General features: G+C 47.8%; 1 protein-coding gene across 1 annotated transcript in view; it reads left to right on the forward strand.

Moving 5' to 3' along the window:
• The first annotated feature begins 4,285 nt into the window (after positions 1-4,285).
• The window catches only part of LOC129119190 (sodium- and chloride-dependent GABA transporter 1-like), a 34,624-nt gene continuing 12,780 nt past the window's right edge, over positions 4,286-26,129 (forward strand). Inside the window, exons 1-7 of the mRNA XM_054631047.2 lie at positions 4,286-4,361; positions 13,940-14,014; positions 15,343-15,689; positions 20,267-20,398; positions 21,622-21,722; positions 24,741-24,850; positions 25,219-25,351. Of these exons, the coding sequence (XP_054487022.1) occupies positions 15,449-15,689; positions 20,267-20,398; positions 21,622-21,722; positions 24,741-24,850; positions 25,219-25,351 (717 nt within the window). The 5' untranslated portion in view covers positions 4,286-4,361; positions 13,940-14,014; positions 15,343-15,448. The remainder of the gene's footprint in view (positions 4,362-13,939; positions 14,015-15,342; positions 15,690-20,266; positions 20,399-21,621; positions 21,723-24,740; positions 24,851-25,218; positions 25,352-26,129) is intronic.

The raw sequence follows: 26,129 nt of genomic DNA on the forward strand, positions 1-26,129 counted from the left end.
GAGCGATGGCAAAGCAATTTCCCATCATCCAATCCTATCAATAAATGCAATTTCCCTGGAGGGTGGGGCTGTGTGAAACTCGATTGCTGCAGGCAGGGGCAGCTTCTGGTTGTATGCATCACATGGCCAAGCAGCAGCAAGGCTGCAGGCTGGAGATATTTCCCCTCCCAGTGGAGGCTCTGTCCCTTCTGATGTGGTAATAAATGAGGTTGTCCCTGTGTGGCACTGCACAGAGGAGCCAGGCCTTTGCTCTTCCTTATCCCCAGGGCCTGTGTACTTATCATGATGGAACACCTGTGGTGGACAGTGGTTCTGTCAGTAACCCTCATTTGCATCTCATACCCAAATCTTTCCTCTTTTTCCTCTGCATCTGTCACATTTTTCCCACACTCCTGTGCTTTTGAGGTCAAAGACAGCCATGCAGTAAGGCTTCTTCTCCCTGTAGGAAGGCATTGCCATAAGGTTTGGGAAGTGGCATAATCTCCATCAGTATAACTGTGCTTATGCTGATTTAAAGCATCTACCTCAGAGGTTTCATTAGCATAAACCTCTTAATAAAGAGGGGAAAAAATTGTAAGAGCTACACCAATGATGTAACTAGACACATTTAGTGGACACATTTACTTTAAAATTAGCTTGGTTTCCCAGAGTATTTGATTTCAGTTAAATCTTTCAAAGTATGTGAGGACACTTCTATTTATGTTCCATTCATACTAATTTTAATTTATATTAAGTCCATCAGGATGAAATTTGAGCCAAGCTGGATGCAGTGTTACTGCTCACACTGGTTTTGATGGATTAGAAGCAATAGAGCTAAATCTTTCCAATCCCTTGTGAGTCCCTTGCAGTTTCACTGACAAAAAGATGATCAGTTTTTTTTAAACTACATTTATCAAAACAGCCTGCAGGCACAGGCACATTTTCATCAATGTGACTGTGTCCACTTATTATCCAAATGGTCTTAAAGCTGGAATAATCATGCTTCAAAGTGGGCTGCTCTGGTTTAATTTAGCCCAATTTGTTTTGGTTTAGATGAGCAGCACTGGCTGGGTAGACAAGGCCTAAGAGTGGGTAGGTACTGCTATTGCTCAAGTCCTGCCAGGAATCTTCCATGCAGAAATCCAATCTCTGGTGTCCATGACAGCCCTCGTTTTCTGGTTCCCAGAGCCTTGTGCTCCTTGTTGCTGTGCTGGGCATATCACACCTGCTGTCACTCAAACACCCCTTTGGCAGGGAAGATAGCTGGGAAGAAGGGGCTGAGGGGAGAGTCTGCCACACTTAAAATCTGCTCCCAAATTGCACCAGGGACACCAGTGGCATATGGCCTCTGGGGCGACCCAGGAACCTTCATGTCCCTGTGTCACCTGGACCTCGGGCATGCTGGCACTCTGGGGACTCCAGCCCTTGGAGCATGTCTGGAGAAAACTGAAAGCAGGTGCCTTACTCTCATCAGTGCTTAGAGACTAACCAGCAATCAGCCTGGCAGCTTGCTGGCTGCTGCTGGGAGGTGGGTACTGGTAATTTAACCTTGTGCTTTGGAAGGGCAACTCAGATGTGGCTTTGCCCACCAGGAAACTGAATCTGTGTCACAATGAGATGCTGCAGGTGTCAGCCCCACCAGAAGAGTGTGCTGGGCTGCCCATAGGAATGGGCCATCCTCAAGCACCAGCACCAGCTGTGCTGTGCCTGGGGAAGTGGACGTGATGGCGCAGAGGGCTGAGTTTCCACTGTGCTTTAGCTATTGACAAAAGCCACAGACATGATAATGTGTGTAGCAGTGTGCTTCTCTCAGAATCACACTGTACATTCTTATTTGTTTCAATCAAATGGAAAAAATGGTTAAGCACCTAGAAATGCTTTACCCACACAAACTGGGAGTGAAGGCTCTTCATCAAAAGAAAGAATTTAGAAAATGCCATAGAGACATCTTTAAATTGATGGATTTTATTTTAGTGGCCTTTTCTTTCTCTTCTACCTAATATCCCTCTCCTCCCATAAGACATCTCAGGACTTGTCAGATTGATCATCTTCATTTTGTGCTTGGGAACCCTTGGTCCTTCAGGTCTTACTTGCTGACTGAAAGCTCAGTGCTGATAAATCTTTAGCAGAGGAAGTTTTTCTCCCAGGTGTTTCTCAACCACATGAGTTATGGCAAGGTGCACAGGACAAACAACACAAAAAACACTGAGCTTAACAGAACTTGGCTGTTTCACACCTGACAAAATCTTACTGCCAGAATATCCAGTGACTTTATCTCACTAGTTCTCCCTGTATCCAGAGTATTCCAGGGGAAAGAAAATGAGTAGGCACACACTGAACTAAAGCGCTCTAACCCAATCTATTTTTCATTGACAGGTCACTTTTAATCTCCTCCAGTGATGGAAATTCCTTTTCTTTTCTTGTATTTATTTTCAGTTTTGTTCTTGCCATATTTCTTTTACATTTTTATTCCTTCACCGTGTTCTGTTTTGTTTGTGCTGTTGACAGCAGGAGAGATTTAAAAATGCCCAGACTTTGAAGCAAGTCATCTACAGATGAAATTGTTCCTAGGGGCTCCTAGCAGCTGCAGGGACAAGTGGCATAAATGCAGATTTAATACCAGTGGCTGAAGGTAATTGTAAATAAAAGTACTCTCTGTGAAAAGTATTGCACAGGTTTCCAGATGAATAATATTTCAAAGAAGCTGAGTGCCCTGGAAACGTGGCTGGAGAGCTATACATATGTGGGGCAGGACCTTTCCCTGTGCCACAGGACTAGCTCATCCCAGCTTGACCAGGATTGCCCAAGATGAGGAGTAGCAGAGATTCTGGCAGTTTTCCTGGGGAGAAGGGGTCAGTGAGCATGGCAGGTGATTCTGTTACCAGGTATTAACAGTCCAGCCTCTGGTGACAAAGAAACTCTGGACACCACAAGGGGAGTCTTCAACAGGCCGCTGGGTTGAGAGTCACATCAAGTATCTGGGAGTGGAAGCTGGGAGGGTTGAGCACAGGAATTGTCCTGCCTTCCCTACCCTGGTCTCACACCTTTTCCCTGTCTATTCCCTTGGGTGTTAGGAGTCAGACCTGAGCTCTGAGCCTGCTCAGGGAGGAAGGAGGCCAGCCGGCCTGGCCCCCCCTGCAGGTTGGCAGCATTGCTGAGGTTGCTGAGGAGGAGGCCATGCCATGACTGGGCTCAAAACAGCAGTGCCTGCCAGCTCTGCTCTGCTGGCCAGCTTTGTTTCCCTTTGGAGGTGGTGGACTTTGTGGGCTTAGTCACCAGAGCCAGGCAGGCTCATATCTCATAACAGCTCTTTTCAGTGAGTGCAGCCCTATTCCTCTGCAAATTATCCCTGCGTGATTATACTTCTGCTTATTTTGCAATGATTGTGTTAATGATTTTTGCAAATGAATTTTAAACCAAGAGATGTCTAGCCTGATTATTTGGCTGCTTTCACCACTGTCATCACATCCAATAGCTGTTATTTAGAAAACACTCTTTGCACTTGTGTTTACTCACACAGATTATATGGTGGGGTTGGGCTCTTTTGCTGGATATTTCCCAAGCCACCAAAAGCTTTGGAGGTGGCAGCCCAAGTGCTTTGAATGCAAATACTGAAGCCAGTGAGTATTTGTCTGAGTATCTGCCAAGCTCTCATTTTCTGGGAACACACTGGTGAATCAAAATTTAGTCTCATGAACATTTATGGAAAACAACCAAGAGAGCAGCTCCAAATCCCATCCTTTCAAATGAATTCTGCTTCTCTTCTAAGGCATGTTCCCAAATTCATTTGGGCTTACCAGTCTATGCCTAGTTCTTGCCAAGTATGAAATATCCATGTACTGTCTTCTTTTCTTGGTCCAACTTCCCTTTTTTTCTGGAAAAGCAGGGGTTGCTCAGACTGGTGCTGAGAGACATTATTTCTCTCCAGCACCTTTTATACTTACAGCCTGCTTCTGCCTATAACTCGCACAACAAATATGATACAGAAAACACTTGTGGCTTTCAAATTCAGTTTTTGGCCCTTCAATGGAAAAGGTCACTTTCTGGCCTGTTTTTTTTCCAGACTAGAAGTGCATGAGGTGGGGAGGTGGTTTGCTGTGCTTCCTGTGAAGGGAATCTGCCTGTGGTGGAAAATGGTGTTCCCAGTGACCCACTGCAGTTCTCAGGTGTTCCTCAGCCAGGACTCTGTGGAGAGCTGTGAAAACACATATAACAGGCTGGTTCCCTCAGGCTGAGATCTCCACCTGCCCTGCAAGCAAATTGCTACTGTCTCTCTCTATCTTTTTATTTTAGGAGGTGTCACATCAGCAGTTGGTCTTGAGGAGAGATTGAAGACTCAGAGAGAACAGTGATGGATGGACTAATGCCACACTCAGGAAAGGGTGAGCTATGATATCTTGACAGCTGAAGCTTCACTCTTTCTGACAAAAGAGTGAAACTCTGAATTTAGCTGCAGGTACCTGCTTTAATTTGGTTGGTTTGGCTGAAGCAAATCTCAATCTCCCAGTAACATGGCATTGCATTCAAAAAGCCCCCCCTCCTCTGAGCTCTGTGGTAACTGCAAAGGAAGCCGGGCAGATGAGGGAGAGCTGAGCCTCCTGCATGGTCCAGCACAGCCAGGGCTGTGCCTGCACACTTCCCAGGAGACAGGGCAACATACCTCTGCCAGCTCTGCTTTCACCAAGAGTTGCTTCATAGAGTGGTTTGGGCTGGAAAGGACCTTAGAGGTCCTTTCACTACAAAAAAAGCTCTCCAAGACAATGGGAACCTTTGTTCACCAGGAAGGGATTTGATCTTGTCCCTGTGGGACTGAGCTGGCAGCAATTCCAGCAGTGTTCCCTGGCATGGTGGGCAATAATGATTTCCCTGTTCTGCACTACATGCTCCCTGTGCTTGCAGGTCTGGCCAGTGCAAGCCGTGCTCAACAGCAGAAATACAGAATGGGTTTCCTAGGGAGCAAAGGCATCACATGTTCACTGGCTTATTTTTTATCCCAGCTAAGAGCCTAAATGAAAGATTTCCAAAGATAGATGTAGTTTACTTCTCTTTTTACTCCATAGGCTGCTAAATAAGAGGTACTCAAGCTCCCAGAGTAGAGTGGGGGACACAGACTCCCTGAAGAGAAGAGGGATGAGAGTGCTCTGTCAGACCCATAGCTTTCTTCCAGAAGGGATTCCCACTCACTGCATTTGCTTCAGGTCAGAGAGGGTGCCTTTTTGTCAGGATGCATCCAGTGTGTGTGCTGGAGAGCCACTCAGCTCTCAAAGCCCCCTGGGTTTACCCAGTAAAAATAATTTTCTTTCTCCAATTTCCCTCTTGCCAGCCTTCCTAGCACCACTGTCTTTCTCCTTTAAGGGCCAAAAAAGCCTGATGGGGGTCTTACTGCCTACTCCATGCTCCTCCAGTGACCACTTAGTCTGAAATGTGATCTTTAAACATAGTCTGATGGCAGGATAATAGCACAGATGTAGGTGGCAGCACAAGCAGCAACCTCAACAAAGCTCTAAGGCAGCAGGTTTTCCCTCCCATCCCTATAGGGCAGGAGTTTTGGCTCATGAGCTGTGTCAGATTTAGCTGTGATGGGTTATTTCCTGATCCAAGGGGGCAGGGGGGGCCTTTAAAAAAGGAGAGTTTTGATAGCAAGGAATAAAAACTGTGGTATTACCTTGGTCTCCTCAGCACTGAAAGCCACTAAATGAACTTTTGTCATTTTAAGCATCCCTACCTCTGTTTTAACACAAAGAGAGGAGCTGGTGAAGTGCTAAGGTGTCCTCTCTGGAGAGAATTATGTTTTAGCTCACTTGGGCTCCTTCCCCTGCCTCTCTGTCAATGCTGCCTCTAACAAGGTGATGCTCACAGCATCAGCAGCTCCCCCATACTGCTTTTGAGAGCAGCTTCTCCCTACTCCCACTGGATGGAAATTATCTTGGGCCCCAGAAAGCAAAAGAAAAGAAAGGTTCCACACAAGCTGTTTTAGAGCCAATGACAAGATTTAAACACTAAGCAACTGGTTATTCACATGTAGCTCCTTTCCTTGGTTGATGGTTGATACTTGCCACTTCAAATGAGAAGTATCCATTTTCCTGCAGCTGGCCCCTCCATCCCAAAAGCCTGACCCACAGCCAGTAATGCACTTGATCCTTGCAGGAACTGCTGCAGCAACATGGGTTCAACCAACCCATTGCAACCAACTTGCTTGATGGCTCCCCCTTCTTTGGCATCAGGCCCTTTTGCTTTGTCCTCCCTCCTGCCCATGACCTTGGAGCCTCTTCTCTCCCAGTGGCTGTGATTTTCCAGTGGCTCTGGGACCCCCCCTCCCCTGGCTGTGATTTTCCAGTGGCTGTGGGACCCCCCCTCCCTCCCCACAGCCCCGACATGCAGGGTGCTGATTTGACTGGACGTGAGTGCAAAGCTCATTAAGGACTCATCAATAGTGCAATGAGAAGCAGTGTGGGGTGAGGCAGGGGGACAAGGGCCCTGTGGCAGGAGGGGCTCACAGCTCCCCTCTGCCTGTGGGAGCAGCTCTGGATGTGCATCCCTGGGCTGGTGGCTCTGTGAGCAGCTCTGCGTGCCCCAGGGACCTGGCACCGTCAGGCAGGTGAGTCCACTGGCACGGCAGGGTCTGGGCTTGGGGTGTGGGCACTGGGGGCAGAGAAGGGAATGTCAAAGCAGTGGTGGCACAGAGCCACCTGCCTGCACTAGCATCCCTGGGGAAGAGTGGGGCAGGTGCTGGGCTCTCCTCCATCCATACTGGGTTGGAAGTGGGGCTGAGTGGTGCAGCACCCTGAGGACAAGACAGGATGCAGGATTGTTCCTGTTCTCCAAAAGGTGATGGAGGGCTGAGCAAATGAGGACAGCCCTGCCTGGCACTCAATTGGAGCAGTGTGAGGTACAGCAGGTATTGCCCAGCTTTACCTACAGCTGCACCACCACAATGCCTAAATTTCTTGTCAGTTGCCATTGCGATGTCCCCTTGCTCAAGAAAGACACCAGCAACTTTCCCATTTGTCACTCCCATGCAGAGTTAACTGGATTCCCATTTGGTGTTAACAGGCAGGTGCAGCAACCAACCTCCAAAACATGTTCACTGAGCAAAATCCTGGGCTGAAGAAGTTGTTTCTGCTGCAGTAGAGAGGTGGGGCATGAACCATCAGAGATGGTTCACTCCCAGTGGGGGTGGCTGGGAAGGACCTGCAGGTGCTGCTCCCTGCTCCGCTGCATGAGCAACCCCCTGCTTCCATCCAGGGAGCTGGCACTACCAGGCAGAGCAAGAGGGGAGGTGACCATCCCAGAGCATGACCTGAAAATGCTACTGGGGTCCCTAAGATTGGAAAGCTTCTCACAGTGCCTGTGGGCTGGGAAAAAATGTAGTGAGTGCAAATGATTGCTCAGTAAATACACTGTATCAACACTTATGGTGATACCTTGGGCAAGGTGCTCTGGGGAGGGTCTCCAGTGGGTAGAACTCTGTGAATGGCTTAGGTGATACACACATAGGAGGCATGGGCTCAGCTGCCCCTCCCTGGGGCTGGGATAGCCCTCCCCAGCCTTACATGTTTCAGCCCCAAGGATCAACATGACATCCAGTGTTCTAGGTTCTTTGTGACCCTTCACAAAGGTCCTGCAAGCTCTGATGGTCTGTGGCAGTGGAGCTCAGCTTCCTTGCCTGTATAGCAGCTGGGATGTTTCTGGGGTCTGTGTCTGTGCCCTTCCTTCCTATCTACCTGCAAGAGACTCTGACTCTGGAGGAGGTAATTCACTCCTTCAGTGAAGCCCTCCCCATCTCTCCTCTGTCTCCACAGCACTGGAGACCTGGACAAACTCACCCATCCCTTTCTCCCTCTCCTCCTACCCTCTCCTGCTCCCTATCTCTCATGAGTGCTTCTTGGAGCTGCAGTCTGGATACCAAAGTCTCCTCAGTTTGCTGGTGACCTTGCTGTGATTCTGCCAGCACCTGGTAGAGACCTCCAGCACATTTAATTTTGGTTCTCTCCCCTCCAAGAGAAGCTCTGCAACAGTTTGGGATTTTGTTGTGTGGAGAACAACAATCAGGTTGAAGACATGCCGCTGGAAATGCATTTTCTTATGAAGAAACTTAACAGGCACAAGGAACAAGGAACTGATGTCCTTATACTGCAGGTGACCACCCCATGACACTGAGTCCTGTTTGCTGGGGATAGAGCAAGTGGGAGCTGCGTCTGGCCCCTGTGGAGGTGCTCATGTGGTAAAGGCTGGTGCTGGTGCTGGAGAGCCAGGTCTGCATCCTGGTATGGACTGGCTGTGTGGGATGTGACTTGAGTGTTCAGCCAAGGCAGCAGGGACAACAGCCTTTCCTTCCTCTGATTTATCTCCTGGTCACAAGTGCTGGTGGAAGAGATGCTCCTTGTCCACAGCTCTATGGAGCTTAGCACAAGAAGTGAGGATAGGAGAGAAGATCTGAATGTTGAATTGGTAGAAATAATGCCCAGCTAGTTGCAGGTTGATCCTGGAAAGCAGTGGATGGTGCTCTGGGTAATGAACATGTTTTCCAGGAAACCTCAGCCAAGAGGCTACCAGTGCTCTTGCAAGGTTCCTGCTGAGGCAGCTGGCTCTGCTGTTCTCTATTTTCCACCCCCAAAAAAAGCATGTGATCAAAGGGAGCCCCTGTGGCAGCCTGAGGGCTCTGGTGCACGATTATCTCTCTGGTTTCATGAGAAGAACAAAGAGTTTGGCATCTGAGAATGAACACAGATTTTCTCTTCAGCTTGGCCAGGCTGCAGCAGGAAAACAATGTTACGGTCTCCATGGTGAGGCTCTAGTCCTTTTGGAGCTGTAAACTTGTGCCAGAGTCGTGACAGGCACATTCACAGGTGCCATGTTCTGGATGAGGTGCTTGGCAGCTGCTGTGACCCTGCCCAGAAGGAGCAGGGGGAAGGTCTGGGATTTTCTCATTCTTTTCCTATCTACTTTCCTCCTTGTGCTTGCATCTGAATGCAGCAGCAGAAATTTGTTGAGGCAGTGCAGGGTATTCACCTGCTCATCTTACTCCAAGGGCAGCAGTGTGGAGCAGGCTGAACTCGTCTGTGCCCTGTGCATGGGTCATTTCCCAACCTGAGCTTCCCAGCCCCAGGGACAGCCAGTCCTTTGCTCTTCTACCACACAAGGTGAGAAGAGATTGCTCCCTGGCAGCTCAGAGCAGAGCTTGGATCATTCTCATGCTTGTTTCTGCTCTTTCCTGCACAATTCTTTTCCTTATTCAATTTTATTTTTTATTAAATTGTGGCAACGAAGTCCCAGGTGACTTTCTCAAGTGCATGTCATTACTTATCTTTGCAACACTGATTTTGCCCAATCTGCATAGTTCAATGGCTTCATTTAAAAAAAGGAGCAAAACCTAAATAAAACCCAAACAAAAACCCCCAAACAACGAACAGACAAAACCTCCCAAAACCAAACCAACCAAACAAAAAAGAAACACAAAACCACCCCCAAAGCATACTAAGACAAATACAGCAAATAACCACTGGCATCACTTGCAACACCTCTGGAGCTGCATCAAATCCAGCTTTATGTGCATGAAGTTATGATTTCTTCCCCCTCATGCACTGCACAGCCATGGCTTTTGCACAGCACTGATGAGTCCTTATAAGACAGGGAGTTTACCCCTGGGAATGCCAAAGTCTCACCCAGGATGTTGCTTCAGATCAGGATTTATGCTAAAATCTTGGCTCAGAGATAGAGTTTTGGTGAGGTAGTGGCCAGTGAGCAGTAACTCAGGCTGCATTGACTGAGCTGTGACAGTGCAGCCTCTCTGGAGAAAAGAGAGAAGGGGCCAGTGTAGATGCCTGCCCACATCCTGGTGGCAGTGCCTGGACACCACTCTGGGCTGTCACAAACAGGCACAGGAGGTATAAAACAAGTGAGAAATTCCATCTGAAATTGCCCTCTCTGTGTCCATTCTAGGCACTTCTGCCCCACTGATGTTCTCATTGAAGGCCCTGGGAAAGTTTTTTCCATTTGCCTCCTTGGAGTGGGACTATACCTTGCCAAGGAACAAAGCAGGTCACCCCACCACCCTTCTTCTGGAGGAGCACTAACCTGCAGCTCTTCTCTCCCTCCATTCCCTACTCCTTGAGGAACTTCTTTGAGAGCTGTGCTCTTTTTTCATGTACAGGTGAAACTCACCAGTGAACTCAAAAAGTAGCTGGGGTTGGGATCAGACAGATGGGTCTTTGCAGAATAAAGCTGGGCTAAAAATGTCCATGTTGCTTCAGGCAGGGCAAAAGAATAATGCAGCAAAACCTACCAACCTCATGAAACTGGCATCCCAGCATGACGGGTTGCATTATACAAGAAAAGAAAAACACTTTTAAATTTTATCAATACATTAAAAATAAGCAGAAATAGGCCTTTAATCTTTTTAATGCTGTACTTTCACTGAGGAGGATGGAGACAGGGATGCCTTCAAATCTGGAAATGTGCAGTGTGCTCAGACACTGCCATGAGGGAGTGGGATTGGCCTGGCCTTGATCCTGGTGCTGCAGACTGGGTCAGGACAGTCTGCTAGGGCAAAAAAAGAGTCCTGCCATCTCTCTGCTTCCTGAGGAAGCTTCTCAGGGACCAGGATGAGTTTTTAAGTGAGAGCTTTAAAATGGTTCAGAGGCTGCATCATTTGCATTTTCCAGAAGAGGCACGCACCCCTGCTTTCCTTAGGGACAATGTTGAGGTGGTGGCAGAAGTGGTGAGTGAAGCACAGCCTGTGGCCAGGGCAGGACCTGAGCCTGCCTTCCCCTATGGGGTGAGGAGCCAGAGGAAATTCAAGTGGGGATCTGGAGACAGGTTGTTGCTCTAGTTGACCCCATTCCTCCTGCATGTATAACACAAAAATGAAGGTGCTCCTTGGCAAACCGATTGCATGGAAAGATGAAGCCAGTCCCAGCAGCTCCAAAAACTTTTTCAGGGCTCTGAGGTACTGCCATAGCCCTCCTGGAATCATGGCTGGGGGCTGAAAGATGTGTCCTTGCCTCATGTGAAAGTCACATTTATCTGATGGTTTATGAAACTTGGCTCATGCCCCTTCTTCTCATCTGGATAAGGTTGTCGTGTTGTGCCAGCCTCAGCTGCCACATTATTAAGAGTGATGTGAGCTGCTGGTGGAAGAAGCACATTGCACAGCAGCTGCAGGTCAGACCCAGGTATCATCAACACAAATCTTATGCAAGAGGATGGAAAAGGGCGTGGAACTGCAGGCCACCCAGCAGCTCCATCATCCGGAGAGGTAATTTATTTTTTTCTCAAATCCTCTGTGAGTGCTGGCTTCTCCAACCAAGCAATCACCTGTCTTCAGGTGAAAGCCCATGAAATGTTGGGTGACTGCCATGGCACCTCTTGGGCAGCATGCAGAGAGGGCTGTGAAGCATGAGCCTGACCCAGCTGGACAGGACAGTGATGCTCCAGCCCTGAGTGGACCCTACATGGGGCCAGCACTCAGCCAGAATCCCCAGGCTCCATAGGGAGCTTTTCCCCAGACCCTCCAGCTTTCATGGATGCAGGAAGCTCCAGCATATGCTGCTGCTGCAGTGAGCAGAAAACCAGCAGAGAGTTTGCTGTGCCCTGATGGGCCGGTCATGGCTCTGAACAAGACACACCAGCCTTGGGGCTACTTGGCTGTCATTAAAATGCTGTAGATGGAAGGAAAAGTCTAATTGACTAAACAACAGCCTGCACTGTGTAATTAAACTAATTGTGGCTCTACCTGCATGGGTCAGAAGTAATTTGTGTGGCTGTTAAATCACTGACAAATAAGAGGTGGAGAGGTGTGTGAAAGTATTTCTTACATATGTTTCCATAGGTCATTTTGCTCATTTTGCTGTTTCATTTCAGGCAATTTTATGCCCTTGAAATTTTTGGTATATGTCAAATTTGAGGAGATTGTTAATATTTGATGCTGAAGCAGGGGAAAGGAAAAAGGTCACTGTTGTTAGCAACAGTGTTTCAGGAGGCAGAGTTTCAAGTGGCAGCAATACTTTCTCAGTGCTATTTTCTTATTTGAAGTGAAATCCCTCAAAAAAAAGACAGTCTGTTTGCCAGAACGTGTATCAGCCTGGCTCTGCATCCACTGGGGACAAGGCAATTGTTTTTATTGACTTGAGCAGCAGAAGACCAGGCCTTCCATACAACTTGGTGAAACACAGTCACTCCTTTACTGCCAGGAATTTATGGCATTAGCTTTCATGGATTGCTTGGAAAGCTCTGGCTTCAGAACATGGTGCATTTGGAAGAAGTTGAATGAAAAACCTGCTGTAGTGTCATGTTGAAACTTTGACCTTGTTTTCAAGTCCTTGCAAAGCAGAGCCACCTCCATCTTGTAGCTCTGCTCTTATTGATTATCATTTTGAGTCCTTCAGGCATTTTGCTGTGCCCAAAGCGCCGTGTGCTTTTCAGAACAAATAATCTGACATGACAGAGAGCTGCTGAACTGACTCTGCTCCCTCTCTGCTGTCAGCACAGGACAAAGCTTTGTGCTTGTGCTGGACGAGACCTGTGTGGTTAAGTAGAGGGACTGATATTTTGTCCCAGTAGGAATTGTTCAGCACGTGAGCAGCACAGGAGTCAAACACTTGGCCTGGGGAGATTGGTGCCTGTGGTTTTGCTGGTCAGGGCTATGTGTCTGGGGAAGGATATGGCACAGCTGGGCTGTGGGACATGCACAAGCCCTTTTGTCCTATCATCCATCACTGCAGAAAGACAGGACAGTAGGTGGGATGGATCCTCAGTGGGATCCCCTTGTCTGTTTTTCTGTTTCTTGACCGTGAAGAACCCTCTAAAATCTAGCTTACTCTTTCTGAGCTGGAGATGAAGGACCTCACTTTTCAGGTAAGAAGAAATTTCCAGTGTGGTCTGATGTTCCTTTATCATCTTACCCCAAATCTAGGACATATGAGGTGTGACCATCTAGCTGCAGTATCACCCCAGAAATGTGGCAACAGGAACAGGGAATAGAGCACAGGGAGAGCAGGATATACAAATACTTTTTAAAGATAGCAGATTACCTTTTTTTTTTGTCTACAGAAAAAAAAAAAGTGAGTCTAAATGGCTCCTACTGAGTCAAATTTTTTATATCTCCAGGCATAGCTTATTACCCTGACTTAGCCCAGCTCTGAGTTCTTCCCAAGGGTTTTGGTGCTATTTCTTCTATTTTGATTTATAAATTTTCTTGATTTTACTTTCCTCCTACATGTTCTGCATAAGCTTTTTCTCCCTGCCTTAGTGAGGAGCCAGAAGCTGGTGTGATAGTGCTATCACAAGGTGTAGGACAGAAATGGGATCTGTCAACCAAAGACTTTGCTCTGAGTATCGTGCAATGGTCTCTTCTGGCATCTGCCTCATGGGCTATGTGAAATGGTCTCTTCTCCCCAGAAACCATTTTCATGCTGCCTCTTACTGCTGGGCTTACTGCAACCACCCTGGGGCTGGAGGAGTGAGGGTGAGGCTTGGTGTGGGCTCCGTAGCTCAGGGAGCTTGGTTACAGACTTTGTACCACAGCAAGGGGATTTCTGGCTTCTCCACTGACTTTTCAGAAGGAATTACAGATATTTCCTGGTTCAGCCATTCCCTTCACAGCTGATAGACTTTTTCTAACCTCAGTGATGAATTCTGTGGGGGAAGAAAATCCACCTCCTGTAATCATGGGATGCCTGCTGTAGTAAACAGGAGTCATACTGCCATTGATCCTGGATTTAGGAGACCATCTCTGTCCAGTACACTTTAGGAATGCCAATTAATGAGTTCCCCAAACATCCCATGGGACAAATGGGTGCTGTTTCTTTATGAGACTAGACTGCCAAGTCTAGAAAGAAGCTCAAGCAAGGTCAGCTTTAACTGCCAGAGCATGACATCTCTTTACAGCATTGATTTGTTTCCTGATATTTCCTGATATACCTATTTTGGTTTTCTTTTTGTTTGTTTGTTTGTTTTCCAGTGTTTGCATCTATTAATGTTTTTGTCAACAGACTTCTCTGGGAGACTGTAGCACTGATCACCCTCAGGACCCCTGGTGAGGATTAAATTTGTCTCTGTAAAATGGGCTGAGAAGTGGGTGAAAGCAAACCCCATGCCAGTCCTGTCTTCTGTGCTGGCTGAGGGGAGAGGATAAAACCAGGAAAAGTAGAGAGTGCTATTTCCTTGGAAGAGTCCCTCAACCTCCAACAACTTCCAGCTCAAGGTTTACTGCAGAATTGCAGTCGTAGATTCTGGTGGATTTTCCTCCCATTATTTATCCCCTTAATTTCCTCTTCTAAAGTCATATAAACTCTTGGCATCCAGCATGTCCTGCAGTGGGGAGTCTTGCTCTATAGCTACACATTTTCTGGAATATCACCTCTTGCTCTTTTTGAACCTACCACCTGCTGGTCATGGTTTAATCCCTTGCAGTTCTTGTGTCAGAAATGGTGAATACTTGTATGCTGTGACACTGATACATTTATAGGCCCCTGCCAGCTACCTCTTCCACAGAACAATGGATCCTGTTTCATTTATACTCTCTTCACATGGAAGTTACTCCACTCTTTTAAGCAGCCTTTTGGCTCTCTTCCATGCCTTTTTCTGACTTTGCAATAGCTTGTGTGACATGAAGAGAGAATTGCACTTATTTTTCAAGACATGAGTGCAATATTGGGTTAGACACAGGTGTAGTAACATAGCCTGCTCTCTCTCTTTCCAAATTGTTTTGGTGTGATGGTTATATACTCCTTAAGAACTAAAATCAATGCAGGTATTAACTAAATTTTTTTGTTGGACTCATGCAATTAATCATCAGGACTTTGAAGTCCTGACTTAATGGGATTTCAGTGGTTCACAGGCTGGCTCTAGTCACAGTCAGCACAAGCTGGGTACACCTGGGGATTACAGAACCACATGCAACATGGTGTACAGGGAGGGGCTGAGCAAGCAGTGATTGCCTTGCCAGATGCTGCAGGTGTGCAGCTGTGAACAGGCTGTGTTGCTGCTGTGCTGAGGGATAAATGCATGGGATTTCCAAGGGGAGCACATCCATAGCAGTGTTTGGCTGGCTGGGCCACACAAACTCTCTGATGGCTCTGTGCTCTAGTCAGTTTTGGACCCCAGACCTGGGAGCTCTGGTACCTTCATCGTGCCCTCCTCCACTGTCATTCAGACAGGACAGATGTATTTCTGTGCTGTGTGGTGGGTCACCCACAACCTGTGGTTTTGCTGCATGCCTACTGGTCCCAAAGCTCTTCCTGCAGAGCACTGGGATGAGAAGCAGGTAAGATGAGAGTTGAGGGATTTGTTCTGTAATGGTAGCAACCAAGTCTGACACACCACATTGATACAGGACACCTTCCTTCTCTCCTTTCTCACCAGGAGCTTTGCACAGTGCTTCCCATCTTGTCTTCTCGTGGCTGGGGCAGAAACTGCCTTTCCTGCTCCTCCAGCCCCTCAGCAAGAGTGGACACACTTCTGAGTCACCATGGGCAAGATGGACAACACCTCTGTGGAGCTGAGCTCTCCCTCTGAGGTGAAGCAGGCAGCCCTGGAGGAGCCAGAGCCCATCAGCCCTGAGGTTGTGGGCACCAAGAAGAAGAAGAAGGAGATCCCAGACAGAGGTTCCTGGAAGGGGAAATTTGACTTCTTGCTGTCCTGTGTGGGCTATGCTATCGGTCTGGGCAACGTCTGGCGCTTCCCTTATCTCTGTGGCAAAAATGGAGGAGGTGAGAGAAATGCACAATGAGCAGCCCCTGTACCTGAGCAGGTTTTGGCTTGGTGTGGGTCTGGGCAAATGGGTGGTCCTCCAGCTGAGAGCTCTCCCACATGGTGGGAGTTATTAAGTTGTCCAGAGACAAGTTTCCATGATTTGTGGGCTTTAGTAGCAAGGCTTTAGTGCAGGCTGGGAAGAAGCAGTCCAAAGAAATAAAACAAGCAGTTTGAGTTCTGTCATGCTTGTGAAGTTCAAATTTGCTACAAAAAACCCCAAAAACAGGCATGTGGGACCTCATTTACTTACAGGAAGGGCTATGCACAAATAGGCACCCAGTGGGATTCTGGGACACCTCCAGAGAAACCAGTTTGCATCTGTTAAAGGTTGGGTTCTCCTCAGTCTAGGGCATTCTCAAGGAAATTCTCTCTGCTCAGCTACAGAATTTCTGCACATCTTGGATCAACTCAGAAAACACACTTCTGTGCCTCAGCTCCCCTCTCAAATGGTGCTCTTTCTTCTGCCTTGTCAGGGAGATGCTTTTGTGGAGGGGAGTACAGGCAGGTGTCAGTAGAGCAGAGGCTCTTTCTTCTCACTCCATGCTGAGCTCTCCCATTGCTTGTGCCTGTTACTAAAACAGCCTTCCTTCTCCCCTTTGAAGAGCTGCTCACTTCCTTGAACCATTTTACAGACTTCCCACACAACTCCAAACCCATTTTCCTCACCTTTAAGGCTGTATATATAATTTCAGTTTTTGCCTGCCTAGTCTTCCCACGTTGCTCTTTGCTTCCCTCTTAGCTCTTCCTGGCCTGGAGTCCCCACCCCAAGTGCCACGCTCATTCATGTTGCTCTGAGGGTCTCTTCTCATGTTTCTTCTGCATGTCTTTTTAATTTTCCTTTTACCTTTGGCTCTCATAACTTCTTGTATCACCAGCCCATTTCTGCTGTTGCAGGCAGTGTAGGATGCTCTTCTCCTTCAACCCTGGAAAAGAGGAGAAGGGTCTTGTTCCCTGAAGCAATGTCCACTTAACTTCATGGCATTTAAGGGTATCTAGGCCCTTTCTGTGAATCATGTGGAGTGAGTCCTAGCAGGAGATCAGAAAGTTAGCAATTTGGACAAGAAGATTTCTAACTGATTATGCTGTTTTCATGGAATTGTAGAATCATAGGATGGTCGGGGTTGGAAAGGACCTAAAAGATCAGCCAGTTCCAAACCCACTGCCAAGGGCAGGGACACCTTCCACTAGGTTGCTCAAAGCCACATCCAACCTGGCCGTGTACACTTTCAGGCATGGGGCATCCACAGCTTCTTTGGGTTTTGTGGAGAATGGAAATGTGCAGCTGAGCTGAGTGAGGTTTATGGGAACATCCAGGCCTGCCCTGGGGAGCCTGTGCCACCAATTCCAGAGCCATGGTGCAGGTTTGTCATCTTTGTCTGGCCACGCTTTGGCTGCTATCTCTCCTCACAGAACATTTCTTCGTGGCTGGGTCCAGCACTGGTTGTTAGCCCTGTGGTTGCTGTGTCATCTCAAGTCTCACACCAGCTCTGTGCTGCCCGTGACTGTCTCCTCACACATAAAGGTGGAGATGACAATGCCTGTAATGAGATGAGGGGTGTAGCGAAGCTAAAATCGATCCTACGCATGAAGTCAGCAGAGAACCTAGGACAGAGGGTGCTGGAGAGGTGCGGGGCGCTATTTTTAGCACTGGCAATGGCACACAGAGCGATCTCTGCCCCGGCAGCCGCGGGCACGCAGAGGGAGCATCCGGCTGTGAGCAGACAGATGCAATGCGGGCATTGCTCCCTGCTCCCAGCACCCTGCCTCCCCTGCCGCTTCGTGCCGTTCGTGGCGGCCTGGGTGGCTCCTTCCCCTGGCCCTGCCGCTCCCGCAGCCGGCAGCACCAAGGAGAGAGCGGCGCTGGCTCAGCCGGGGCTGACGCACGGGAGCATCACCGGGACGCGGCTCCTTCGCAACCGGGCGGGCACCGCCTCGGCTCTGCCTCGACGGAGCGCAGCAGACTGTGGGTGGAACGCTAATTTTAGCGTCCCGCATGTGCGCTGCTCAGAGCCCGGCCGTGTGGGCTGCTTCCATTACGCACAGGCAAATTGAACTGAATGGAAATATTGTCGTCTCACTTACCGCTGTCGCATTGCATCGGCTCACGGCTGGCTTGCTCGGCGCAGGGAGCCCGGGGCACGGCAGCACAGCGCTCGGCCCAGCCGCTGCGGGGAGCAGGCTTCACCCAAAGTGATGCCTGGGCTCCCTGCTGGCCCTGCACGCAGCTGGATGTGCCCAGCTGTGCCTCCAGCCTCTACAGTGATCTCTAACCTTATACAGTCCCTCTGATCTCAACAGAATTGTACGAGACTCCAAATGCACTCTAAATGCAGCTCAGTACATGCTAAAAATTGCTTGTGAGATCCTAAGCTTGAATAACTTGAGAGAAAAACAGTCCTTTAAATAAGCATCTTCCACTCCTCATTTGCACACTGAGACTCAAAACAACACAGTGTAACAGCTTGTAATGCTCAATTTTTGATTCGTGGGCAGTGTTCCCTGTTTTAAGGATTAATTGTTGTTCTCTGCTGTGCAGCATTAGGAGCAGGCAGATTTGGGGCTGCACAGTGAGTGCCAGGGGCTATTGATCCTTCCTTGCCTCCAAGGGTCAGTGCTCTGAGCAGGACCAGCGTCATCACCTCTGACACCCGTGGATCTGGAGACAAGCTGGGACTTTCACAAGGTCATGCACAACCATATTTTGTACCGACCTGCAAACTTTAGATACAAATTTCAGAACTGATTTCCCATCTGGCTGTACAGGACCTGGGGATATTATCCATGCCTACTTGGGGACCTGGCCCTCCAGAGTGGCAGTGGCATTGCCAACAGCCCTCAGCTCAAGGAGGTGGTCTGGTTTGTAGTTTTCCCACTATTCTTGAGAATTAAGCCAGGATAAAGACTTGTGTCCAAAAGTTCATTTGTTTGTTTTTTAGGTTTTTTTTCCTCCAACAGTCTAATTAGATCTTTCACCTACAAACCTTCCTGACCTACTGTAGATGAGAAGTGCAGAATCATCAGAGCTGCAGCCAAATTTTATTAATTGCTTGCACAGAGGCGAGGAGGAGACTTGCACTGCTGCTAAGCTCAGCCTCCAAACTGCACAGCAGCAGGGTGGCAGCAGCCCTGGAGCAGACACAGGCTTCCCACAGGGCTCTCAGGGGCCTGGACCTTGCAGGCTGTGGTGTCTAGTGAGCACACAGGGGAGGCTACTGAGCAGGCACAGTGATGCCCAGAGCTGTTCTCTCCTGTGCACCAGGCTGCTGGTGAAGCCAAGAGCCTGTGCTTCCACGCCAGCTTGTGATTCAGGTTCATGGTCACTGAGCTGCTGGCACAGAGAGTGTTTTCTCCCCACCACCCACTGCCAGCTCCTCTTGCATGCTGCCTCCCATGGACTCTCATGCCGAGTGCTGGCACCTGCCTCTCCCAGCTGGGTTCAGCTCCCTGCTTGGCAGGCAGATGTCCCCAGCTGGGTGTCCCCTGAGCCAGCATCCCTGGCTGTGCCTGGCTGCTTCCCTGCCCTCAGAGAGCAGCTGCTGGAGCCTGGCTCTGCTGGGTGCAAGCTGGGCCACAGCTCTCCAGAGTGGCTTTGCTTGCTGGCTCTGTGTTTGCTTTCCTACAATTATCTGGAGAGGAAGACTCAGACTGACAGCTCAGCCCTAAGGCTGGTGCAGGAATCAGTGCTGTCCTGAACACAGCCAGCCACTTCTGGGCAAACTGAGTGTCCTCCCTCCGTCCCCAGTGAGCATCTTCTGCAAAAGTTTGTCCTCCTCAGAAATGATGGCCTATTCCATGAGAAAGATAAAACTGGGCTTTGTCCCACATCCTAGAAGTCAGGATGACCTGAACTTGTACAGTCTTCCAATCACAGAGCAAGTCTTTTCTATTCTAATTGCTCTTCTAAAAACTGGGTGCCAGTAATATCCCTAATGAATGAGTGTTCTACCTCCTTTCCAGTGATGAGATGATTTCCATAGGGCCATGGACAAGAATAATATTTTCACTAGGAATTTTAAGGGTAAAACCTAAAACACAGGTGGGGTGGTATATAGCACTGTTACAAGAGCCAATACAGTCTTGGTCACAGATTTTTTAAAAGACTGAAGCAGCTATAAACAAAGAAAGCATGACCAGTGTCAGATATTCCTGTGCACTATTCCCTCAAGAAGAAGAAGAATTGAAAGCTTCTGCAGGTAAGACAAAAAGCATCAACAAGTTATCAATGTCAGTGTCCAAGCTTTTGGGGTTGGTGTCAGATTGGGTTTAGCAGCTAACAAAGTGAGCCTGGCATTGCACAGCTAGTGATGCCAGTGTATTTGTACATATGGTACGTGCATACCCACAGTGATAAGGGAAAGGCAGCTGTGACCTCAGTGGGAGACTCACCAAACACATCAACTCCAGCTGCAAGCTGTCACCTCTGGGAGAGGCTGCTCCTCATTACATGGCTGTTGCAGAGCAAGAAACTGCAGCTGGAGGCATTTCCTTCTTGATCAAAGGGGGAACTGCCTGATAACATTGCTCCTTCTTTCAGGGGCCTTTCTCATTCCCTACTTCCTGACGTTGGTGTTTGCTGGGATTCCTCTCTTCCTGCTGGAAACTGCTCTGGGCCAGTATACCTCTATTGGTGGACTAGGAGTCTGGAGATTAGCACCCATGTTCAAAGGTACTGTGCTGTATGTTTGTGCCAGCAATGACATGTAACTACAGGCAGCATCCCATTAATGGTTTGAAGGCAAATCAGCAAATCCCTGGGGGCTGGGATGGGGTGCCAGGTGAGGGGGGGGTTCCTCTCTGTCTTTATCAAGCTGTCCTTGACCTCTGTTTCAGTCACTAACAGCACTGTGCTCTGTTCAAGCAGGTTTGTGTGATGACAAGGGACTGTGACTCTGGTTGCAGAAGACCCTTTGTTTTCCCAAGCCTCTCTATATGTGCCTACTTTAATTGCATGGGAATGCAACCTGTTGCCATGCTTGAAGTAACTGTTTTCTAGAAGCCAATGGTGATTTAGAAATGCCTCGGATGTGGGAAAGTAAAATTCTGCCAGGGAAGTGACAAGATCCTGTTTTCATGGAGTTCTGTCCATAGAGTACCAGTAGCACACTGAAGTAACACTGTTCCCCCAGTGGAAATGGGTGGCTGAGAGACATAAGGAAATGAGCCTCCCTTGCTGACCAGCTCAACTACAGCACACTCTATGTTGGTGAGCTGGTTCCCTTTTTTTGGTTTTCAAAAAAAAAACATGCTGTGGTGCCCATGAACTCCCTTGGGTACTGGAGACCTGGATTTGTGGAAACCCAGGGCATTGGGAATATGTCTGCTCTGGGGTGCCCTGACCCCCAGGGGAGCACTGACTCTGACCCTCATTCATGGAGAAAGTTTCCTAGACTTCAAGATAGACTAGAACCCACAAAAGTGTGAAATAGATTATAGAGAGTAGTGTAGGTGTATCAGGTGAGAAATTTAGGTTTTGGGATTTTTAGTATGTTGTGGATAGAAGCAAGATGGAGGGCACAGGTTGTTGTCCTGAGTTTCTTCTTTGTGATTCTTCTTCCTTCTTCTTCATCGGTTCTGCCCATTTTGTAATTGGGCAGAAAAGTCCACATTGCAGCTCTTTGGGATGAGTTATTGGGTTAAAAAGGAAAATAATCTAGGTGCCAGTTCTTAATTGGATAGTTTAGTCTTAAAAGACCTTGGAACAAGAGACTGTTGGCCATTTTGTGCCTTGCTGCTGAACTCACAGCAGTGAAACTGTTTTACTGATAAGAAATAATAAACACCTGAGTCCCAACATGAATTAGTGTCTCAAGTACCTTCAATCCAGACCTAGAGAAACCAACAACAGGTACTGCCACATGGATTGATGCTGCTCTCTGCCTTCATTTGCAGGTGTGGGACTGGCAGCCATGGTTCTGTCCTTCTGGCTGAACATCTACTACATTGTCATCATTGCCTGGGCTCTCTACTATCTCTTCAACTCCTTCACTTCGGTGAGTCACGGGCGTGTCTGCAGCGTGGCATTGGCTGTGCTTTGGGTCCTCACTCCCACCTGTGGGCAGTGGCTTGTTCAGGACCCACAGTGGTCACTAGCTGCTTGCCATTTGTGCAAAGAGCCCTTGTCAGCACCGTGCTACACCCTTCCTGAAGAGGTTCATCAGCCCTGGAGGCAGTTTTGTGGTGCTGATGGGTAGTGATGCTTGTCCTCTGGGGAGGATGGTCCTATCCCCTCTACAGGAACTGTTCCCCACTCACTTCAGTCTTTAAAGCTCAGCCTGTGTTTCTGTTTTATTTCTTGGGCTGCTCGAATCTGAGCTGCGCATTTCCAGAACTGGTTTTGTCAGGCTTTGTTATATCATGGTCTTATTTCTCAGGACTTGCTCCTTATCTTAATTAGTTCTTGTTCACTCCTCACTTGATAAATTATCTCCAAGGAATTTTTTTTTCTGCTGGGAAAATGATTCAGAAGGTATCTAGACATCTGCTTGTGACTGTCCCTTAGTGTGTGCTTTGGTGTTATAATTTATAGTGGGTTTCTCTTCCATAGCAGGGCCTTCTACCGTACAAGGTTAGAATCACACCCCATATTAACTTCTTGGTAGCTGAATTATTTATTTCAACCCAGAAACTGGTAAGAGTTTCCTTAATGTAAGTCTCTGAGCAACCTGAAGCCTTAAAGACATCAACCCCATGGATCAAATGGGATCTTTTTAAATGTCATTTAGATATAACCCTGAAGTGCTATCGTGGACACTGCACATCCAGTTTTCCTTTTTGTTCCTGCAAAAGTTTCAAGTATCTGTCAAGACTTTTGCTGAATCATTTCATTGGGCATTCCCAACTGTGTTTCTACCACCAACACCACCTATCACTGTAGGGTCCTGGATCTAGAACAGAATTATTGGCTGTGGGTGATTAGATGCACCCTCAGGGGTTCCCAAATAAACAGAGGTCTTCCCCAAAGTAACCCATCCCAACTCCACCCTGGGCAGGATGTTTCTCAGGATAAGGCTTTGGTACATTCAGGTGTTACAGACCCAGGTGGTGACAGTGCTTGTATGTGCATAGGCAGATCCAGATGTTTGGCTCAAGACCTTTTCTTTTACCAGAGATAATAATTCCAAATTCCCAAAAGGACCCAAGGTGCAAATGAAAAAGCCAGGCTGATGTCTGTCCCCTGTGCCTTCTAAATTTGACTAAGAGTATTTTGAACTATAATAAGAGCCCAGCCTGCCTTCTGCAGTTTCTGTCCTCTGAAATTCAGAGGAAATGGAGCAGCAACAAACTGTCCCCCAGCCTGCCCCTCCTTGTGAGAGCTGTGCAGCTTCTCTAACATGCAAACATTGAAGAGCTGCTGTGCAGCACTGCTCAAGCCACTGCCTTTCTTCAGTGAAGTTAGCAAGTCCTCATGAAATCACCACTGAGGGGGGTGCAGTGGTCTGGGTGGCTACTGGAATGTCACCTCCACCCCTGCAATAGTCACCATTCTGCCAGGATACCATGTTTGAAGGTATCATCAGCTGGAGTGAACTGATTTAGATGGAGCAGTGAAGGCAGCATTAAAGGCACTTAAAATACAGATAATTTTTTTGAAGAGTGTGGCATTTACATTCTCTAAAAAAATTCCTTCGCCCAGGGTTTTTCTCCTGGGAAGCTGAAAGGCAGCCAGAGAGGCCTCAGAGAAAAGGAAAACAATTCTTATCTCATTTGCTTCTCCTGTGTTGTGCTCATGTGGAATGGAGATTGCTCATGTGTTTGGAGATTGTTTACCACAGGTGATTGTTTCATTGGATTCTGGTGTGAGTTGTTTTGACTCATTGGCCAGTTGGGGCCAAGCTGTGCTGGGACTCTGGAAAGAGTCTCAAGTTTTCATTATTATTTTTTTAGCATTCAGTAAGTATCTTTTCTGTATTATTTAGTATAGTATAGTATTCTTTAATATAATATAGTATAATAAAGTAATAAATTAGCCTTCTGATAAGATGGAGTCTTATGGAGATAAGATGGAGATGATGCATCATTCTCTCCCCTCGTCAGTGGATCTGCTTTTACAGCAAAGAGGTGTCTACATTCCTGGAGGAATAGGGATGGATACAAACTTCTTCTTAAAGCTTTGTTGAGCTGGAGCCTCAGGTCTTATCTGCAGAAGGAAATCACCCAGAATAGCTGCTCTACATTTGTCTACACACACTGTGCTTGGGAAAAGAGGTAGCTGCTCATATCTGAGCTGCTTCCTTGGGCTGGCTCAGCCATGGCACTGCATGGCCTGGGTGAGTTGTCCTGCACACTCACACGGTCCCTGGCACTGCTGCTTCACTGCCTGCAGTGCCAGAGCTGATTGCAGCAACTCTGTAGTGTTGTGCTGCTGTCTCACTGCTACCAACAGTGTAAACATCTCCCAGGAATCCCTTTGTGCTGCTTATAATCAGGGCAGTGGACAGCATCAAACAGCTACTGTCCTGGACAATTTTCTCCTATGCTTGTGTTATAAAAGTCTGTTGATGTAGACAACCCTTTGCCTCCATTCTCAGGGCCATGTTGTTTTTTAAGAATTGAAGTTGGTGTAAATGAAGCATAAGAAACAAATCCCTGCTTATTCTTTCTGCAGTAAATTCCAACCACTTGTTGAGTGAAGCTAGCAAAAAGCTGTAATGGTTATAAACACAGTATCCCTTGATAGTATTTTAATTTGTAGGTATTAATTATCAACAGTTAATTGGAAGTGGCTTTCTATGTGGGAAATTGCTAACATTTTATTGGAGCTACAGTATTGCCCTAATCACATAATGATATTTTTTCCCTGAAAATCCTTGTTACAATTTATCATATTTTTGAAAATTGTTCCATTATTTTGGCTACAAGGGCATGCCCATCCAGTGGAGCTGCCCATTATCTTTGCAAAAAAAAAAAAAATAAAAAAAAAAATTAAGGGGCTTCAGTTTAGAAGAAGCCAGATTTCACTTGGGAGATATCCCATGAATGATGACCCTCCTGTCCTTGTTCTGGTGCAGGAGCTGCCATGGCAGAGCTGTGGGAACGCCTGGAACACCGAGCGCTGCTTCTCCAACTACTCCCTGAACGACACCACCAACCTCACCAGCGCCGTCACCGAGTTCTGGGAGTACGTCCCCAGCTGCCCACACCAGGTTTCTCCCCCTCCCTGTGGTCACTGTGCCTGCCCACCAGGGCTGTGGCTGTGCCTGTGGGCTCTGCTCCTTGGGCAGCTTTGGCAGAAGGGCGTTACAGCCATGGTGGGCATGGGGTGCACTGTGCAGATGCACGTCAGATGGACCTGCAGGCAAACAGTCTGTCCACCTCTCTTCACTTCCCTTTGTCCCATCACAATGATCCTCACTTCTCTCTAGGGATTTGTGGGTGCTCTCACTTGTCTGCACCTGACCATTCACCCTCCAGCCACCTCTGGGAGCTCCAAATTCCTCAGCCCTTGATTGTTAGACCTCCTCCTGACACAGTGTCTCCCACCCTTAGGAGGAATATGCACCAGATGTCCGGAGGCCTGGGGGAGCCTGGCACCGTCCGCTGGCCCCTGGCTGGCACGCTGGCCCTGGCCTGGCTGCTGGTCTACTTCTCCATCTGGAAGGGTGTGGAGTGGACAGGCAAGGTACAGTGTGAGGGCTGGGTCTTTTGGTGCTGCCTCTTGTTGCTGGGCCGTCAAAATGTCCTCCAGACTCAATTTTATTTAAGTGTCTATAACTAAGGTTACAGTGCTTACAGGCAAAATCACAGTAGATGCTATTAAATTCCTGACATTTACCTTTCATGGCTGTGAAAATTGCTATGATGTTTATGGTAATTTTCATTCTAAGTGTAGAGAATAACTCTTGCCAGTAGGGTCATGGGTCTGAGCATGCATTCTTTTTGGGAAGAGGCATTTTCAGAAATTACTTATATTTCCCACTTTGGGACAGCCCTTTGAGAGAGCAAAGCTTCTTGTGGCCTCCCACTTCTGACAATCACAGTCTCTTAAATTGCCTCTGGTGGAAAAAATCTCACCATCTCCTTTGACAATTTCCCTGCTGCCCTTTTGATATTGGTGGGAGACGTTCAGATGAGAAGCCCGTTGTTTTTCCCTGTGCAGTGTTCCAGGCTAGCACAGCAGAAAGGTAATTGCTTTGTTTAGTGAAACAGCAGTGCTGAGATGCTGAGATGTGTTATTTAGAGCACAGCATGGTGCAGCCAGACACTATTATGAAAGGAATAATCTAGAGGAGAGATCAGAAAGAAGCACTTCAAGGGTAGGTCACCTAAGCTGTTAACTTCCCCAGTGGCTCTCAAATAGGCTTTAGCTACACAGCCACAGCAAAGCCCTGGTGATTACTGGTGTGAGCCCTGTGATGAGGGATGGCACATACCCATAAGATACTGAAACAGTGCTGAAA

This window comes from Agelaius phoeniceus, chromosome 5, assembly GCF_051311805.1.
Source record: "Agelaius phoeniceus isolate bAgePho1 chromosome 5, bAgePho1.hap1, whole genome shotgun sequence".
NCBI lineage: Eukaryota > Metazoa > Chordata > Aves > Passeriformes > Icteridae > Agelaius > Agelaius phoeniceus.